This window comes from Abramis brama (genome assembly GCF_963993115.1).
Source record: "Abramis brama genome assembly, chromosome: 11".
NCBI lineage: Eukaryota > Metazoa > Chordata > Actinopteri > Cypriniformes > Leuciscidae > Abramis > Abramis brama.
The window spans coordinates 37,422,950-37,444,223 of NC_139973.1; the positions used below are offsets into that span (position 1 = coordinate 37,422,950).

The 21,274-nt window shown below is 36.3% G+C and overlaps 1 protein-coding gene across 5 annotated transcripts in view; it reads right to left on the reverse strand.

Annotated features, from left to right (window-relative positions):
* Positions 1-21,274, reverse strand: part of LOC311092254 (uncharacterized protein) — a 25,796-nt gene continuing 4,522 nt past the window's right edge. For 2 of the 5 annotated variants that reach the window (XM_084128795.1, XM_084128794.1), the window contains 2 exons: positions 14,601-14,742; positions 905-1,059 (listed from right to left, as the gene is read on the reverse strand). In XM_084128795.1, coding sequence (XP_083984921.1) covers positions 1,047-1,059; positions 14,601-14,742 — 155 coding nt within the window. In that variant the 3' untranslated portion in view covers positions 905-1,046. Of the gene's footprint in view, positions 1,060-14,600; positions 14,743-21,274 lie in introns of all 5 variants that reach the window. The other 3 variants (XM_084128797.1, XM_084128796.1, XM_084128798.1) reach the window with 2 other exon arrangements.

Here is a 21,274-nt window from a genome sequence, read left to right on the forward strand (position 1 = left end):
AAATAATAACAACACTTTTATTCAGCAAGGACACATTTCTTTTCTCACCAATAGTGAACAAGACAGTAAAGACATTTACAATGTTAAAAGCTATTTCTATGTTGTTGTTTTGAACTGTTTTCATCAAAAAATCTTGACATTTTATCCTGAAATGTATCATGGTTTCCATGAAAATAGCAGCACAACATTGATAATAATCAGAAATGTTTCTTGAGCAGCAAATCATCATATCAGAATGATTTCTGAAGGATCATGTGACCCTGAAGACTGGAGTAATGATGCTGAAAATTCAGCTTTGAATCACAGGAATAAATTACGTTTCAAAATACATTTAAACAGAAAGCAGTTATTTTAAATTGTAATAATATTTCACAACATTACTGTTTTTACTGTATTTTTGTTCAAATAAATGCAGCCGCGGTGAGCAGAAGAAACTTATTTAAAAAACAAAAATCTTACACAGTAGTGTACACAATCTACAATACTTCTATATGTTTACATACATATATACATACACAGTATATCACTATATATCATATTTATATAGTATATCTTTTAATCTTAATTAATTTATTCCATCATGTTTCGATTAAAAAAAATAATAAGATCAAATGAAAGTATCTTCACTTGTTAAAAATAAGACTACAGGGAACCAGATTTGCTAGAATATATATTTACCACGGTGTATTTGATACTGATTGCATATTTTAGAAAACCTGGAATGCTGTATTGACCAGCATCGAGGACAGAAACTAACTAACAAAACTAACTAACTAACTAAACTAACTAACTAACGTGTAGCATGTAGTAAGCTGTATATCACACTGACTGAACATATCCACTGAAACGTGTGTGTGTCAGTCACTGTGTAGAGATCAGGCTGTTCTGTATTCAGTGTGTGAGGAGCTGGAGTGTGTGAGGTCTCCATCAAAGCACGAGTCTCACACCTGCACTTGCACACAGGGCTTCATCTGCCATGACACCCGTCCCGTCCCGGACCCTCAGACCCTCTCCAGGGCACGGCGGACCCTGGCACACCGGAGAGATCACATCACCTTCCTGAAAACACACACAGCCAATTAGAAAACAGAAGAAATGCTAATGAACCTCCACCTCTCCATCTCTCTCTCTCTCTGTCTGTCTTTCTCCTTTTCTTTCTATCTTCAGGTTCTTCGCTCAGTGATGATTGACAGGAATTGATCTTCTCAAGGTTCAACTCATCAACTGAATGACAGCTACAGATCAAATATGATATGAATGGTAAGATAATATGGTCCTTTTTTAACACTTTCACAGAATGGGCAAAAAAAAAATGTGTTTAAAGGGATAGTTCACCCGGAAATTCTGTCCTTTATTACTCACCCTCACACAAATGCAGATCTTTCTGATGAAATCTGAGCTTTCTGTCCCTCCGTTGACAGTCTACGCAACTGTGACGCCCGAGGTTTAATTTGAACTTTCCCAGCAAGGGCAACTTTTTTTTTTAAAGCCACCGCCAGCGTTTTTGATCATTTCCACAAAAATGTTGTGGCCCTAACAAATATTTTGTTGTATGAATATCTGAATATATCAAAAGAAATAGCAGAGCCTCTGCTTTTAAACATTTTATTAATCAATCCTTTTTTTAATCAATATGAATGTGTGTAAGGTTCATAAAAAAAGCAACATTTTTTACAAAAAGCTGAGAAAATTGTTCTTTTTTTTCTGAAGACCACAATGGGCATAAGCAATGCTTCTATCACTTGTTTCTGCTTCTTCGCCTGTGTTTTGATCTGGAGATTCTGCACTCTTTCAGAAGATGAATAATAGCTTCCCTACTGTTTAACACGGAAAAGCCGGAAAATTCCGTCATTGGCTGGGAAAGAGTTAAGAAGCGACGAGAGTGCTTTGTTGGTGCTCTTGTGAACGCATTGCAGATTAATATTTAGAAAATAAAGTGGTAAATTATGTGTTTTTGCACAAAGCAAGCACACTTCGCTTCATTAAATTGAGGTTAAACCACTGGAGTCACACGGATTACTTAAACGATGTCTTTACTACCTTTCTGGGTCTTGAAAGTGGTAGTTGCTTAGCTGTCAATGGAGGGACAGAAATCTCTCAGATTTCATTAAAAAAAAATCTTAATTTGTGTTCCGAAGATGAACGAAAGTCTTACAGGTTTTAAAACAACATGAGGGTGAGTAATTAATGACAGATTTTTTTGGGGTGGGTGAACTATCCCTTTAACTCCATTTTTAGACAAACACGTGAACTTCCCACTGCCATTTTGAGGTGTGTTCAACTTTGTCAAGTGGACGAGGGAAGTTTATTTGGACAGAGCCTCGACTTTGACTGAGGAAGCGAGTCTACTCATACTGTATGTACACTTCAGGCAGATCCATAGACCACAATGCAACACGATTGTGACGTCACAACAACAGCATCATGGTGCTCACACTTAATTTACCCAAAAGTGATCAAGGGCGTTTCCATTTAAACACATTTGAGGGTTCCAACAGTAGTGGGCACTCGTGCAACGCAAGCAATGACACATCCGAGTGAATGAGACGGATGGAAGTTAGTGAGAGAAGGGCATAACATATATTAAATTTTACTTCAAAAAGGCCGCAGTGGTCCGTCATCTTAACCCACAGCTAAAGTAGATCTGCAGGTTAACAACTTTTACCAATTTACACACAATTATAAACTCATTTCGAGAGTCATTTTGCTTTTTCCCCACCAACAGGCTACTTCCAGATTAATAATTCAGTTTAATAATCAAGTCCCATTAGTGGCAGTAATACTCGCATCTATAAACTGTGGCCGTCATGACAGTGACTCAAGCTCTCCTGACTTACATAACCTTTATTAGTCAGGAATGGAGTCAGATACCTTTCCAAAATAATGGCAAACATGATAAGTGACAGTATTATCTGGGATACTTAACGTAATGTTCCTAACTCCATAGCATGAAATGATCCACTCAATAATGACAAGAGTAATGAAACGCATCGTGTTTTGAAAGCTAGCAGCATCTGTTTTCCGCATGTTAGCGATCTCCTCTTCCAGCGAGGGACGTAATTAACCTTGCTTATAGAAAGGTTGCCTATTTGAATTACTGCGTTTTTGTTATTTAGGAAGAAAATCATTTTCTCGGCTTCATATTGGATGAAATATTGCCTGAGACATAATTTTTATTCGGAAGCAGCTCGGCGCGAGATATTATTTAAATTACCTCTCCTTGGGCTAAATTCTGCTGAAATATCTCCAGTTTGATTTATCATGCAGTCACAGTGAGAGAATGAAGCATATGAGGGTTTTATTACGTCTGCGCTCCTGCATAAAATGAGTCTGACTGAATCCTGCAGTCACATTTGGACACTCGATGTGAATTATTACAGACACAAGCCTGTCCACCTGCCAATTAGACCCGCTTCATGATTCAAGCTGATTTAAATATTGTCATTTGTCTCTTTGCTCTGTCAGGCTTAGGTTTGTAGGTGATAATACATTTTGTTGTTGTGTTTTTACAGGAAACTTGCACTCATCTGTCTAAAAGATTCTGCTTAAATGCTTAGACAAATATAAATTGTACATACACGACCATTCAATTGGATAAAGAAATGAATATATGTTTATTCAGCATGAACGCATTAAAATAAGCAAACAAGTTTCAAATGATTACTTTTTATCCATCAAAGAATCCTGAAAAAAAGCTGCATCGCCGTTTCCACAAAATTATGAAGCGGCACAACTGATTTTAACAGTGATTATAATCAGAAATGTTTCTTGAGTAGCAAATCGGAACGATTTCTGAAAGGATCATGTGACACTGAAGACTGGAGTAATGATAATATTTCACAATCTTACTGTTTTTACTGTATTTTTTATTTTTTTTTAACGCAGCCTTGATGAGCAGAAGAGACATCTTTAATTAAAAATCTTACCGACCCAAACTTTTGAACGTTAGCGTATATGTGGGTCTCACGGTTATTTTTTTCATTTTTTAGTTATGTCTACTCAAACTACACAAAACAGTCCCAGCTGTCTTTTTGTAATCCAGTTGTAGATTTCAGTGCACAGATAATTATTACTGTATTTTACGAGCTGATAAGAGATAAGCAAACATTTCTGACTTTGTGAAAACTCAATTTCCCATTATTCAATTTTAACGCGAGGCCATAAAGCTGCAGAATCAGTTGTGACGTGTTGCCCTTTAAGACTGTCATGTTATATTACCTTGCAGATCACATTTCATGAGTGTCTCATTAAAATAAACTCGCTGTGTTTTATGTGCACGTAACAGACAGATGTTGAGCTTTTAAAGTGTGATGAGACAGTCCTCGAGGACACATCAGGACATTTGTCTGGACTGTCATATTCAGGGTCTCAGAGTGGGACAAGTTTCGAAACTGATGAAATCTCGGCACATGTTGTGTCCAGTTTGCATATTTGGTCAAAATGAAGTCAAAAGATGTCGCTTTGTGTTTGTTAATTGTTTATGGATCACGTTCATAGTTAATGTGATTTCTCTGAACTTGAGGACAACTACCTCTTTCAGCTACTAAGATCACCAAAAGTCAGTCAAATACATAATGTACAGTATTTCAAAGCAGCTTTACAGAAAATAGAGGTACTAATATCAAATTTCCACAGGTCCTCATTTAGCAGTTTTGTTTGCAGCTTCATAGAAAAGTATGCCTTAATATATTCATCTTTACTTAAAGCAACAGCAAAGCACTTTTCCTCTTCAGTCCCCCTACAGGTTGGAAGCGGAATTGTCCATTACCGCTGTCGTAAATAATTTAGCCTACCGTCGCACGCACACTATTTATCCAGCACCGGCTTTGGAAATAATGATGTCCAGAGACAAGGTAGAGTGTGTTGCATGATTTTATGAAAGTATGATGTATTGCGACATCAGAAACAAAGAAAAACAAAATAATGACATTGCTTGCTATTTTTTTGCTATTGTAACGCTTGCCGTAAAGCAAGTCAAATTTGTAGTTTCTTATGTCTCATTCGAACTACAGATCCGCTACCCGATCTAGCGGTTATAGCCGAATCCGATAAAGGGTCGCAAAGCGAATGCAGAAGTGCCGTTCACCCTGTTACGAGTTGATGGACCACTGAAACCACTTTGGAAACATTATTTTAAAGGTCCCGTATTATGCCCCTTTTCACAAGATGTAAAATAAGTCTCTGATGTCCCCAGAGTGTGTATGTGAAGTTTCAGCTCAAAATACCCAACAGATCATTTTTTACAGCATGTTTAAATTGTCATTTTTTAGTGTGTGCCCTTTAAATGCAAATAAGCTGCTGCTGCACGGCACAGGGGGCGGAGCTTCATGAGCTCGCGCTCAGTCTCTCAGGACAATCTCATCTCACGGAATGATGATAATATCAGAAACTCTCAGTAACGGTGTTCATTTCGAGTCGGACAATAATGCCTACAGAGTCAGAGTGCTGTATAGAGATGGAACAGGTATAGTTTAGTAGTTTAATTACGGTTATAACGTATTTGTCATCTGCTTGTATGTATCCATTATTTATTAATAACCTACAAGTCTGCTGTCTGAATGATGATCAAACATATACTGATGAGTTTAATAAAGTTTATTGTACATCACACAAAAGATGAAGCATCAGTTTTACTTCAGAAAATCACCGTAAGAGCCGAGTAAACACAGTAAGTTATAAGAAGTGCGCAAGTACATAAACGAATTTCGGTAGAGTTGAGGGAGCATTCCTGTGGGCGGAGGTTAGTCAAAAAACTGTTCTAGTGACGTCATTAAAGAAGGAAGTAGAGGGATGTAGTCCAAACGGGCCGTTCGATGTAGGCGACTTCTGTTAAATAAAATATCTCGCTTGGCATTGAACTTTGAGCTTTATAATTTTACAGATATTATTTATGCTCTAACAGCAACATTACACACTAACTAAAGTTTGAAACATGGGATCACGAAGAACGGGACCTTTAAGGTACAAAAGAATCTTTGGTGTTGCTTTAAACTAATCATTTTCATTAATTGAAATGAAACTGAAATAAAATATGTATCTTAGACGAAAAACTTCCGGTAAAATCTCAACAACATAATATGTGGCAATGTCTTATGAACAGTATTTTTATGTGAAAAAAAAAAAAACATCTTTAAAAAAAATTGTTTATTCACAGTTACATGTTTTTCATATTATTTTACACTCGACACATAAAAAAATTTCGGATTTCAAAAATACAGAAAAAAGTCTGTCAAAATAAAACAGTAAAATTACATATATATTTTTACAGTGTAGAAATGTTGCCTTTGCAATGAACTGAAATAATGTTTAAGTTGAAGTACTAAAACTTAAATAAAGCTAGTTTAAAAAAACTTTTAAAAAAAGCACATGAAAATTGACTAAAACTTAAAATGAAATGATAAAAATGAAAGCTAATTCAAAATATGAATATCAAAGCATCAGATACAAGTATCACACCCAGTGGCATCAACAAATGCTGCTTAATCTTAATAATACACAAATAATACTAAAATAGCACTGGAGTAAACCAAAGCTGACTGGTGAGGAATGAAAAAATACAGTTGAATTAACGAATTTGAGCAAAAAAACTTACACTTATTACAAAAAAAATAAAAATTTGAGTTCCACCTGCCAGTCAGGAATCCAAGTGTTCCTTCTAATGACCCTCATAAAGCCAGTGGAAGAGGCCCGGGACCCGGGACCCTCGGCCCTCGGCTCCGCACTGAATTATTGAGCGTGTCGTGGAGGCTCTGTCCACACAATGAATTACAATGTGAATCCTGCTCTAATTATGACTCTTTCAGATGGCAGACGGGGGAAAATTGAACCTGAATATTTCATAATCTGCATCTCCTCTTCAAATGAGAGATCATTTTGGAATCGCATGCTAATTTTTGTCACGGCCCTGAGTTCCCAATAACAGTAATTGGAAAAGTCTCTGAAGGAGTCGTTCATTACAGCCGGAAATGATTAGCGCTGATGAAAACTACAGTAAACCTCCTCTTTATACCAGCTGTTGTCATTTTCTGCTCCATAACCGTTTATGAATATAGGCCTAAGTTAATATTTAAAAAAAATGACAAATGTCTGTACTTGTAGCAGAAAATTACATGAACATCCCTTACAAAAATTCAACACAACCATAGTTTTCCATTTTCTTCCAAAATAAGTTTCAGTAATTGTGTTTGTCATTTTTATAATGACAATATAATTTTTAATTTGGTTTTAGTTCATCAAGTTAAACTAAATGAAAATGGACAATGTTGCATTTGGCAACTAGCTGAAATAAAATAATTTAAAGGTTTTTATATATTTTTTTAAGTAATGTTAAATTTTTTGTGTAATGTTTTTTTTATTTTTTTTTTATGGTTTTAGATTTAGTTTGAGTTAAAATAACCCTGTCATCTACATTAAATACAATTATGTCTTGGATAATCTCCTTCTGTCATATTTGTCGGTTCATTCACAATGTATTTAGTATTTAGATAAGATGATTATCAGTATAAATGTGCTCTGACTCTTCTCGTAGAATGCCAGTGTTGTTTTGAAGTTATCTGTTAACTGAGTATTGACTCTCCCCTGTGTGTTGTTCTGTTTGTCTGTGTGTGTGTGTGTGTGTGTGTGATGAGAGCGAGAGGTTACAGTTAAGGTCACTGTTAATGCTCACGGGACACTACAAATAAACCAACTGGAGCAAGAACAAGGTGCATGTCTAAATTTTACATGTTGTGGAATGTCAAAGCCATGAATTAATAAAGATCAGATAAAACCCTTTGTGTGTGTGTGTGTGTGTGTGTGTAAGTCACTCAGTCTTTTAACCCCAGTCAGAGATGTCAGAGCTCCTCGAGGTAAAGCAGAAGGAAGTGAAGGAGAGGGAGAGAAACAAGTAAAGCTGTAGGAAAACAGCAGCGAGGTCAGAGGGACGTGAAAGATCTTGTTTGTAAGTAAATATCTGAAGGTGTGCCGATGTAGTGCCAGCTGATGGAGTGAAAGAGGCCTTCAGATACCAGTAACCTAAAAGTCTAGTTTAAAATATATTAAAAAACACTTCATTATGTGTTTGAAAAACATTATTTTAAAGTTCTATATACTCGTATGGTGTAACCATCCAGTAAAAAATAAAAAAAATAAAAAATAAAATAAATAAATCACATACACATACTAACCCTAACCTATACATATATACACACATACATACACAAATACATACATTTATACACACACATATACATATATATATACACACACACATCTTGAATACATGTAAGTGCTGTTCACTACGGTTCAAAAGTTTGCGGTTAATACGTTTTGGGTTTTTTTCATGTTTTTGAAACAAGTTTCTAATGCTCACAAGTCTGCATTTTTCTGATTAAATATTTTGTAAAATATGCATTGTGATTTTTTTATTACAATTTAAAATCACTCTTTTCTATTTGAATATATCTTAAAATGTAATTTATTCCAGTTATGGCAACGCTGAATTTCCAGCAGCCATAAATAAAATTTAAAATAAATAAATAAATAATAATAAATAAAAAATAATAATAATAATAATAAATATATATATATATATATGTGTGTGTGTGTGTGTGTGTGTGTGTGTGTGTGTGTGTGTGTATATATGTGTATATATATATATATATATATATATCCTTAAAAAAACACTTACTGACCCCAATCTTTGAACAGAAGTTTACTATAAACCTATGTTGTATAAACCCAATGTTGTCATTTCACAACTTATCGAATTCATTCACATTTTAAAGCGGCGCTATGCAGCTTTGCCGATTTCTTCGCTGTTTTCTCGCTTTTTGCTCACGGGTTTCTCTATAGAGCTCCCCCTACAGCTTCGGAATAGATATTTGACAACACTGTTGTCAAAACTCGTTGGCGACTCTTCCCCCTCCCATCTTCTCCCTCTGGTCATGTGCATTTGTTTTCGAAGAAGCCGGCGAACGCACCGAGCCATTTTCCACTGAGGTATGTATGATACACAGAAGGCTAGCATATAAATGTTTAGATAGTGTATGTGTGCAGTGCCGTAAAGCAATTCGTTACATCGCGAGACCTGATATCACGCGATACTTCCTGCCCGCCGGCCCATAGTTGCAAGGGTGGTTTTTCCACTCACAAGCGCTCGGGGGGTGCGAGAAGACCACCATTCAACCTGAAAACAGTCATATAACCATTCCAATGACTCCGAAGCTGTTCGGTTAAGATAAAAAAGTTACTTAGTTCACCTTTAATACTTCTAAAATAGTTCTAGTTCTTTAGAAAAATTTAAAGAAAACAAAACATTGATCTGAAGAACCCATAATGAAGAAAGAACCATTTAAAATGTCAAAATAACCTTATTTTTAAATTGTACCCTTTCCAAATGTTAAAGGTATTGGGTAAGGCAATTCTGGTTGAAACTTCAGTCAGGTGGTACAACTAGAGCTCTGGAAGTTGTTTAAGTTCATTATTATTGTAATGTTTTGTGCTTTGCGATTATGTGTCGTCTTTAGTGACGCTTTACAGACTCTGCTCTGGCTGTGTGTGTTCATGTGTTTTGAAGGAGGTTTTGGAGACGCTCTGAAGGAAGGGTGGGATCTTATGCTTTCAAAGCTAGCTTGCTATTACTAGTCTCTCTGAAATTGCCTACCCTACCTTTAAATGTCATAATTACTCCATTTTGGGCTTGTCTCATTCTCAGATTTTTTAAATATCCTCTCTCTATATATAATCACAGCACACTCTTTTGTAGAAAAAGCTGATTGGACTTGATTTGACATTTTATGACTGTCTGATATATTATTGATACCCATCTATACTGAATGCTGCTAGCTGACTTTTTTTCTCCAAAAAGTGTGATGTGATTTGTGACAAACGTTTTAACCATAGACAGTAAAAGAAATGGACACAGCGACCCCATTGGATTCAACAGAGAAAAGTGAAGTCAATTAGAAGCTCTCACTTCCTGGGGGTCGAGCGTACTGCGCAGACTCAAACTGAGCTTGACGACGTAGATGTGACGTGAGCAACCCTTCTGTCTTCTAGTAGCTGTGCCGAGAGAAATCTGAATCATTCCCTTCCGAAACTTGCAGAGACGGAGAGTGTGAGTAGGAGCTGTCCATGAGCTAGGAGCAGGAGCAACTTTTGCTAAGTATTCTGATTAATTATTTTGTCATTTTGCCTCCACGTCCCCCCGATTGCCCGCGAGCTTCTCCTCCCGTCTATACGGTAATCTCTCTAGTGTGCGACAGAGAGTCGCGTGGTTATGACGCAATCGTTAGCCTATTTTTACAAAAACGGCTTCTACAGGGCCATAACGTAAGATACAAGGTAATGGAGCTTTTTATACATTTTCGTGTTTCTTTAGAAATAAATAATGGACAAATGGAGTCTTTAAACGCCTCAGATGTAAAGTTATTCGCTGTCAAAGTGACGCCAAAATGAATGGGAGTCAATGGAATGCTAACAGCAGGTGATGGTCCGCTAATCAATGGCGGCTTCCGGGGAAGCTTCAATGTTTTCCGAAACATTGGCCCCCTGGTTTTAACATGGATGTTAAGTTTGAAGAGTTAAAGGGACAGTTCACCCACACATTTTAATTCTGTCATCATTTACTCCCCCTCAAGTTGTTCCAAACCTGTACGAGTTTCTTTATTCTGTTGAACACAAAAGAAGATATTTTAAAGAATGTTTGTAATCAAACAGTTGACTTCCAATAGTAGGAAAAAGATACCATGGAAGTCAATGGTTACCAACAGTCTTCAAAATATCTTTGTGTTCAAAAGAAGAAAGAAACTCGTACAGGTTTGGAACAACATGAGAGGGAGTAAATGATGACGGTTTTCATTTTTGGGTGAACTGTCCCTTTAACAGCCAAAAGATTCACTGTAATATCACTATAGAGTCCAGAGCCATGTCTACTGTTCTTCTGCCTCACTGCTTCCAACAACCAGCCCTCTTCTTATCAAGAACCATTTTTCACTGTAGGCTTCTAGACCAGAGCACACACACTGATTCACTATTCTCCCATCGACCTCTCCTCTCCTTCACCATGCAAATCAGACAGGAACAAATGTCCTGACTCAGTGGGGACCCTCGACCCGAAGTGTTTAACTCCACAGCCTCCCATCTCACTCATTCCCGTCTCTTTGATGTTCTTTAAATGAGCTTTCCAACTCCACTTCAATTTTACAAGGCCATTATGGGGAGATATAATGTGAGGGTTAAATATATCGGGGCAGACATTATGTGAAAATAATTAGTGCTGATGAATAATGCACTAATTCAGCTGATGAGGGATGGTTAGCAGAGTAATGGAGTGAGGGGAAGGCGGTAGCTTGACAAATGAAATTAAAATATTTAAACACTGCTTTATGATATTACGGGAGAGATCTCATCATCATCATCATCGAATCCCTCTCACCTCCGGCACGGAGCGCACGGCTATTACGGCTGACGGCTCTATTCGAGTGACATGTTCACGGTAATGTGACATCCATAAGTCACACGGCCCATTCGTCAACGTGAACACAGACGACATCAGAGCAAGGACAAGACTCGCGCACACAATCACGTGTGTTCTCAGATCAGAAAAGTCTGCAAAAACAGCTAGACCAGCAAAGAATAGGACAAGGTCATTATGCTGGTCTAAACTGGTCAGCTGACTTTACACATTCTGATTATAGTGATTTTTCTGGATGATATAGCGATATCAGTTACCATTAAGTGAAGTGTGGCACTGGATTGAAACATAATGACTTGACAAAGTTTCAAACACTCATCTTCTTCGCCATTGGTTGAACTGATAATCTTATGCTGTCTTCAAGTGCACCTGGGAAATTCGTACCATAGTGGCGGGAATTTGTTATTACGACATGTCAGAAACATAGAAATACAATACAAAACAAACCCAGCTAACTATTCACCAGCAAAATATGAATTTCTATCACTTGTTATCAAAATTAAATGTTTTTGTTACATAAAGCAAACTGAAAAAGTTGAGTACTTTAAACCATTTACTATGGACTTGCTTTCCGCTCACTGGTCTATAAATTACAGATATATATTATTGTTAACATTATAGATCAATGTTTCCACCATGTTTCATATAGACACTCCATATAGATCTCTCAAATCGCATATCATCTAGAATTCTGTGTTTCCCACTTGTAAATATGACTTCACCTGTTCATTCATGATATTTTCTACTCTATTTGAAGGGTGCATCAGGTCCAGTCAAGCTACGCAAACAATCCGATTGCAATTCCATTTGCTGCCACTAGTGGTGCAGAAATTACACACTTCTTATTTAAAGGAATACACCACCGTTTTTTGAAATAGGGCTTATTCACTTTCTTTCCTACATTTAGATAGGTGGGCAAATGCATTTTTGTCTCAGTGCATGCATTGTTTTAGTTTGACAGGGTCGGCGCTAGCTTAGCTTAGCATAATGAATGGAATCCTTTGTTGCCAGCTAGCATGTCCTGAGTAAAAGTGATATAAAATTTTTTAAAAACCCACCTAATTACTTCTTGTGGTCTGCGTATTCACAACAAGTACAAATAGTGATGCAGATTAACACTAGGCGATTTCCTAGGCAGATATTGACTTATATATTAAGGACTATATTAGGAAGAAGCACAGGCGAAGCACTGCTACTTGGGCGTGATATCTCTGCGCCTAAGCAGCAGTGCTTCGCCTGTGCTTCCCCCTAATATAGTCCCAAGTCAATATCTGCCTAGGAAATCGCCTAGTGTTAATCTGCATCGCTATTTGTACTTGTTGTGAATACGCAGGCCACAAGAAGTAATTAGGTGGGGTTTTAAAAAAATTTATATCACTTTTACTCAGGCCATGCTAGCTGGCAACAAAGGATTCCAATCATTATGCTAAGCTAAGCTAGCGCCGACCCTGTCAAACTAAAACAATGCATGCACTGAGACAAAAATGCATTTGCCCACCTATCTAAATGTAGGAAAGAAGGTGAATAAGCCCTATTTCAAAAAACGGTGGAGTGTTCCTTTAACTTAACCTACTGGTGTGTTGACGGGTTAATAAGAATGTTGTTCACCCCTAACCTCAGCCCTAAAATCTGGTAGATAGGAAATGGATGTTGATCTAGGAATATATCCTGCTTGACATTTTTATTTTCTCAATAAATGTAAGTAAAAAGAAAAAGGAAATATATTGGGGGGAAAAAGACTGGGAAATGTTGCAAGTTTGAATCAAACCTGCACATATGAACTCTGATATCCAGGGTAGGTACCTTAGTAGGTATTTGCTAAATCAGTTATCACCATTACTATTAAGACACTAAGGACGATAACTAGGCCTATAAAAAACAATAAATATATAGTTCTAAAAATCATTCAAAATATGAAAAAAAAAGTAGTCTAAACCACAAATATGACGGTAACAGCACAGAGTAAAGATATCATTGGAATAATGTTCAAAATTATGTTTTTTTATAGCTGATGAACAATAAAAACATTGGCAGCCAATCAGAATCCATCCAGCTTTAAAGAGCTTGAGCATTTAAAGCGGCAGACGACAGAACATGGCATAGGTTAAAGCAGGTCATGACTATATGTTAAGATATATTTTAGAAATAGATATACTTTTAGTTATCCCTTAGGGGGAAATACTATATCTATCTCCAGTTGATCATGACAGATGTGAATACATGAGGTTAAATATCTTCCTCTGTGGCTCTTTGAATACTCATCCGAATCAGAGCGCGCTAATACAGCGGGACCCGGGACCCGAGTTATTTACGACGGAGCGGCCCACCTCATTCCCCTCGTTACGATCACATTTTACACCCATCATCTGACAATGAAGTGGCTGCACAATAAATCCCTGCTTCACTGCCATTTCCCAGTAAATTGCCTGTACAGAATCAATATGGCGGACGAGGCTGCCGCGTCCAGATAAATGACAAGAGTATCGATAGATGGAGGAGAGCAGAAGAGTCAAACAGACAGATGTGTGTGTGTGTGTGTATGTGTGAGTGTGAGTGTGTGTGTGTGTGTGTGAGTGTGAGAGAGAGAGAGAGAAGGGAAAAGACAGTCACAAGAGTACAATGAACACAACATTACTGAAGAAAGTTAAAGTTGCTGCCTTAAATTTTCCAAGTACATTTAAAGTAAGAGTTAAAGTAAAAACATGTCATAACTTAATGATCATGTTTTTTTTGTTTTTTTTTTACAGTGTAAAGACATTGACAGTTACAAATGATTTCTATTTAAAATTAATGTTCTTTTGAATTTTATATTCTTTAAAAAATCCTGAATTTTTGTTTTTGTTTTAAAGAATCCTGAAAAAAAATAATGGTTTCAACAAAACTATGAAGCAGCACAACTGTTTACAATAATAATAATAATAATAATAAATGTTTCTTGAGCAGCTAATCAGCATATTAGAATGATTTCTGAAAATTTAGCTTTGCCATCACAGGAATAAATTACATTAAATTATATTCAAATAAACAGTTCTTTTTAATTGCTATAATATTATTTCACAATATTAGCCTATACTGTTTTTACTGCATTTTTTCCCCAAATAAATGCAGCCTTAGTGAGCAGAAGAGACTTCTTTCTGAAACTTACCGACCACAAACTTTTGAGAGTACAGTGAGCTGAATCTGAAAATATTCTTTAATTTGATCTTTCAACAGGATTAAAGTGACCAAAATGATGAAGACAGGAAGAGATGCCACAAACAATCCTGAGCCAATGATGAACGGGATGCCTGAAATTATAAAAAAAAAAAAAAAAAGGAAAAATCTTCAGTTTCAAAATGCATGTGACGTGTTCTTAGAAATGTAATTTTTGTATTTGTCAGATTTTTTTAAAAATTATTTTCTGTAGGTATTGATTGAATGTTTCTAAAACGTCAAGAGGTTTAACCATTAATTAAAATGTTTTCTAATATATTTATCGAGAATTATATATTTTGTTTTTTATACATTCATATTTTTAAACAAACTTCTCCATTGCTTTTTAAGAATTAATAATTATACCAATATACTAAATAAAGTTATTTTTTATTTGAACCTTTTAGTTATTTTTACTTTAACCTTTTAGTTAGTTTTACAAAAATATAAAAATAAATGTTAATTCAGAAATTGATAATGTTCATCATTGTTTTCTGTATGAGCTGAATTGTTGTAAAATCCCTTTAACAAGAGCCAGTTCCATAATGACATCATCCAACAGGAAGTGACATCAGTTTGGAGAAAAAACAGAACAAACATCAGTAAGTATTAGCAATGGATATGATCAATTGTCATGTTGATTGCATCATCCTGTTTGATAAAATATTACAAATAAAAATCATACTATCAATATTTCAAAAGATGGTAAAAACGATATATTATAATAATACATCATTAACTGAGCAATGGCTCTTTATGTCCATCCTGCTCTTCTTCTTGTGTAAATAAATACGTGTTTGAGCGTGAAACATTTTTTATGGAAATACTTCCACTTAAATGACAACACAAACATACACATTTTTAAAATGTTGTAGAGTTTGAAAGGTAATGCAAAACTGGAATGGCCCTTAACAAACATTTGTATGGTCCTTCTAGAAGTAAAGGAGACCTGGTGAACTTTTGAACACTTAAGAACGACTCAAACCATATCAACTAACTATTCACTCTAACTTTATCAAACCAATTTCCATTCAGTTAGAATGAATGTATAGTAATCAAGTGCCAATGTCTGGTACCAATATGGCTTCCGGCACCTCTAGATATACGAGCGTTGAGGTCTGATAATCTTAATATCTGCAAGATATGGTTGGCCGTATATTAGAATGAACAACTGTGAAGTCAGGAAGAATCATTACTGGCCTTGAGCTGACTTACACTGAAGCTGATATTTCTGAGAGCGAGAGACGGAGGCAGAGAGACGGGGGAAGCATCGTCTCAGCTGGCACTTTTTATTAAGCTCATATTTTGCGACTGTCATTGGCGCTGCATTTGACTTGTAAAACAGACCTAATTACAGGCCCCAAATATGCGATTGGCACATCAAACGGTAAGCTACAGTGACGGCCTCCCCTGTCCTGGCTCTCCTCTCGCTCCCGCTCCTCCTGCCGCACTAAAGCCACTGATTATGAGAGAAACATTAAATGGGAATTACTGCAAAACAATTTACCCGTAATGTAGCAGTCATATCTGCGCAGGCACAGGAAAAACGACTCAAATATAGTCGGATTAATAATACATGCTTTAATTAAACAGCTTGAAGGTGCATATAACAGGGACAGGAGACGAAAAGATTGAATCTCCATGCGGCAGATCTGAACAGATGACTCGCGGTGAGTAAATATGCACCCATGAGCAGTCAAAGAAATCATGATAATTCACAAGATGTTAGACTGAGTGATAAAGGTCATTCCATTCATGATCAGAAAGACATGATGAAGCATCTGAGATGGTGCATGGTGATAAGAAATCATAAATATATGGTATATGGTACAGGAATTGACGTGCTCTTCATTTGTATCAGGTTCCACATTACCCCAAAGAGTAAAGCAGACAATAAATTAAAGAATATATATTAATATGTGTTCTAATACTTTTGCAAGAACTTATGACTACATATTTGATCTGATAATGATTTGATTTTTAACAGAATCTGACGTGTTATAACTAGGGCTGTGAAACGATTAATCGCGATTAATCGCATCCAAAATAAAAGTTTGTGTTCACATAATATATGTGTGTGTACTGTTCATAATTAGTGTATATATGTATATATATATATAAATGTATATATAAATACACACACATGCATATAAATATTTAAGAAAAATGTGTTATTTATATATAAAATATTTATATTTATTTATAAAACAAATTATATATAATATATATACAGTATATTTAAGCAAATATTTCTTAAATATATACATGCATGTGTGTGTGTGTATTTATATATACAAAATAATTATGCACAGTACACACACATATATTATGTGAACAAACTTTTATTTTGGATGCGATTAATCACGATTAATCGTTTCACAGCCCTAGTTATAACCATTCAGTTTGGTTGGAATTGATTCAGTTTCAATTATTTTGGTCTAGTTCATAATAATCTTCAAATAAATGCGTAATGGAAAGGACTAGACTGGAAATTTGAAGTTGGTGGGTTTTATGAAAAAGAAAAAAAAAAATGAAAAAGGCTTGTGTTTTGTGTATGATATTGGTTACCATAATTAGATTATTATGATTAGATTATGCAATAATCTGCCAGATCTACAGTATATTGTCTCCATGATGCATCAATGCTTTTTACATAGTGTCTACCAAAATATCATAGTAAGCACTGTTATTGTTTCTACAGTATAATCTTGAGAAATTAATATGATCTCCATCAAAGAGTGTTACACGCTTTTAGAATCGTTGTTTCTTTTGTTTTTACAATGAAGTAAAAAGAAATGTAGGAACTCTGCTATTCAGGGAAAAACTATGTTGACCACGCTTAATTTCTAAAGTATGCAACTAATAATTATGGACACAAACAAACTGATTTATCTTTTCAGAAGAAAATGTGTGTGGTACTTGCCCATGTTAGACCTTATATTATGTTCCGGAACATTTTTAGTTGACGGAAATACTGGGATGTTTTTCTTAAAGAATTGTGGGTTACCCATTATTTTAAGATGTCCTGTTACAGTGTAATTATACTGAGTAATATTAACTTTGTAGGGTTAGCACTGGTTTACGGTTAGTTGCATGTAATTAATTATGCATAACTTATAGTTAGAGCAAATGGTGGTTTGTTGTCTCACTAGTTGCGTCATCAGGTCCTGCGCTCCTATTGGTTTATGATTTGCCGACTGTCGTAGGAGAAGTCACACTACAGGACTGTGCGTCAAATCTTCTAATGGGCCTTTCACACAGGACGCGGTATGCGCGGCGCTGCGCTATAAAACCCATTCATCTCAATGGCTTGCGCCGTGCAAGGACGTTTTGTTGCTGCGTCGACCAAAGCGCAAGCGCAGCGGTGCGCATCATTGGCGTGCTCACGCGCACGCCGCGGTCAAAGTTCAAAATAGTTCAACTTTTGCCGCTGCGCTCTGTGACGATTACCAGCGCGGCCAATAGAATCGGGGGATCCAAACAAGCACGGACATCAAAATGGATGAAAGTAAATTATATTAAGACATCGTATGGTATGAACGATCGTCTCATAGACAGACAGATTTACATTAAAAATAGTTGTGTTTTAACAGTCAGGTAACTTGTAGGTAGACAATGTGTGTAAAGTTTTTTCGCGTTGTATCTGAAGGGCAATACCGCGCATACCGCGTCCTGTGTGAAAGGCCCATAACACTGCCACAATTTGATCGCAACGGTCATTAATCGGCCGTTGGCTAATATGTCAAACTAGTGATCAAAGACTTCAGATTTTGGCCTAGGATCAGAGGAATCTTTTAGGATTCTCAACATTTGTCCCAGGCCCTGTTTACACCTGGTTTTAAGATGTGTTTTGGTCGATCGGATCAAAGTAGACGAGAAAGACATTCCCGTTTACACCTGGTGTTTTAATCCATTTCTTTTGTCCACTTTCAACCACTTCTGTCCTGATTTCTTCGAGGAATAGGTCTATGGGCTGGTAAATAAATCTTTTCTTTTTTTTAAGATCTTTCGATCTAATGGACAAAATAACCTTGCACAATTTACATATGAATGTGACCCAAGACGTCAGAAAAACACACAGAGATCATCAGCTTTAGTTTCTGCTCTGACAGCCACAAGACCAGCCGAACGCTGGGAGTGTGTGTTAGAAATCAGGAATGGGGAGAGAACATTGTGCTTGGTACATTTTTCATCTTCAAACCAAACTTAGATCTTCAGTCGACAAAGTTTAAATCCCGTCTGGCTGGAGCTCTTCCCATAATGTTTACGCATTAGTTCAGTAGACGGAGAGTAGACGGTCTTTTGTGGCTGTTTGAACACATTCGACCACGAGCGTTTACACTATGAAAGCAATCCAGTCAAATGTGTTTTCGACTCCCTCTGGAAGTGGTCAAAAGTGGACAAGCTCAAAACCTGTATTTAGCTTCATCCACTTGTGATCGGATCTTAATACCAGATGTAAACAGGGCCTCAGACGGCCAAAATCAGTGTGAACCTGGCTTTAACAAATACCATTGATGATAGAATATTTGTATTATTGGCACCTGGCTGATAGATGTGAATAAAGGTCTGGTGTGTGTATCCATGTGCTCACAGGTCTGTATACCAGCACACTCTCAAACACAAGCATTAGAGCATGTCTTCTGAAATCCTTCCTCTCTAATTACTGTGTGAGGTGAGTACTGAGACCAGACCTGTGTGCGTGTGCTGTTATTGCTCCAGATAATAAATTGCGTGCTACATTGATAAACTAATGCAATTACAGGCAGGGTCACAAAGTCAGCTAATTTACAGATAGCAGTGTTTGGGGGTGGAGGGGGATGTTGAATAGCCCCTGGGGTCCTGATGCAGTCTCTTTATTTCCACTCGGAGTTTAAAACAGCGAAGTGCAGCAGGATTGATCCTTCGAACTGCGTCGGACTGACCGTTATAACAACAGAAGGTCAGAGATCTTTAACAGAGGCCAATTATTTTTGCAGATAGCATCCAGACAAAAACAGGCTTAGGAATCAAAGCAAGTGATTGAAAACTTGCTGCAATAACCAGGATAATTATTTAATTGCTTTAAGAAAAGTTATTTAGAGAGGATTCAAGTCACATCTGGTCAACTTTCAGGATCAAATTAAAAATAATCTAAAAAAAGTAAAAAATAAATAAATATGTATTTCACCAACATCACTCCATATTCTTTATCTTCCAGTTACGGTAACATAAGGAACCTAAATGACTTGAGATCATTCTAATCTGTCATCTTGTTTCCAGAATGTGTTTGTAATGTAATGTGACCTTTGACCCATAATTAAATTGACATCTTTAACCTTCGTTACAGCCTGTCACATCTGTGCAAATCAGAATGTCAATACATCATTGGGTTTACATTAACTGCACAACACACAAGACAGTCTTGGAGTGAAGTACACATATAGGGACAATCAACAAGGTTTATAGCTAGTGTGTGATGTAATTTTATTATAACTTATTAAAGCTCTTCAGTAGAGTAGATTTTGCACTGTTGTCGTCATTATGGCTACATTTGCAGTAGATCGACACTTTTTCTCTAGTTCTTTGATTGATCTCTGAATGGCAGTGTGCTGCAAATATGCAGTTGTGCACAAACGTTTACATACCCCTAGCACAATCTGCAAAATGTTCATATTTTTTACAAAATAAGAGGCATCATAAAAATTGCATGTTATTTCCTTAGTACTGTCCTAAAAAAGGTATTTCACATAAAGAATATTTACATATAGTCCATAAGATAAAATAACTAAATTGAGAAAAATGGGCAGTTTAAAAAGTTTACTTACCCTTGATTTGTAATGTGTGTTGTTACCTGGATGATCCTCTACTTTGTGTGTGTGTGTGTGTGTGTGTGTGTGTGTGTGTGTGTGTGTGTGTGTGTGTGTGTGTTGTTCATGAGTCCTTTGTTCATCCTGCCCAACGTTCTTCAGAAAAATCCATGACCAGGGTAAATTGTACTTATTTTGTCTTCTGAATAAAATGCGATCATGTAAATACCAAAGTGTTGGATAAAAGCAGCAAAATAGCTAAATCAACTGCAAAGGATTAGTTCAAAAGGTTTGACGTTATTGCATAATAATTACAATGTAATAAGATGCAATAATGATGAATTGTATCACAGAGTATTGTCCAATGAGCAGGAAAACATGCAACTCACAAAAAATTCTGGCTAAAGCTCCATATTATATGAATTACACTCTTGTTGAATCTGCATAAAGTTAATTTTCACAAAATAAGAGGCATCATAAAAATGTCATGTTATTTCTTATCTAGTACTGTCCTGAAAGGTATTTCACATAACATATGTTTACATATAAAAGCTGCAAACATTAACTGAAGCTCCAGAAGGAAACACGATGCATTAAGAGCCGGGCGTGAAAACTTTTGAACAAGATTGAAAACAATTTTTTATTTTGTTTAAAGGCCCTTTTTTTCATTTAGAACAGCTCTTCAGAAGCTACAGAAGATAGTTACACATTTCCCAGAAGACAAAATAAGTACAATTTACACTGGTCATGAATTTTTCTGAAGAACGTTGGGCAGGATGAACAAAGGACTCATGAACACACACACACACACACAAAGTAGACGATCATCCAGGTAACA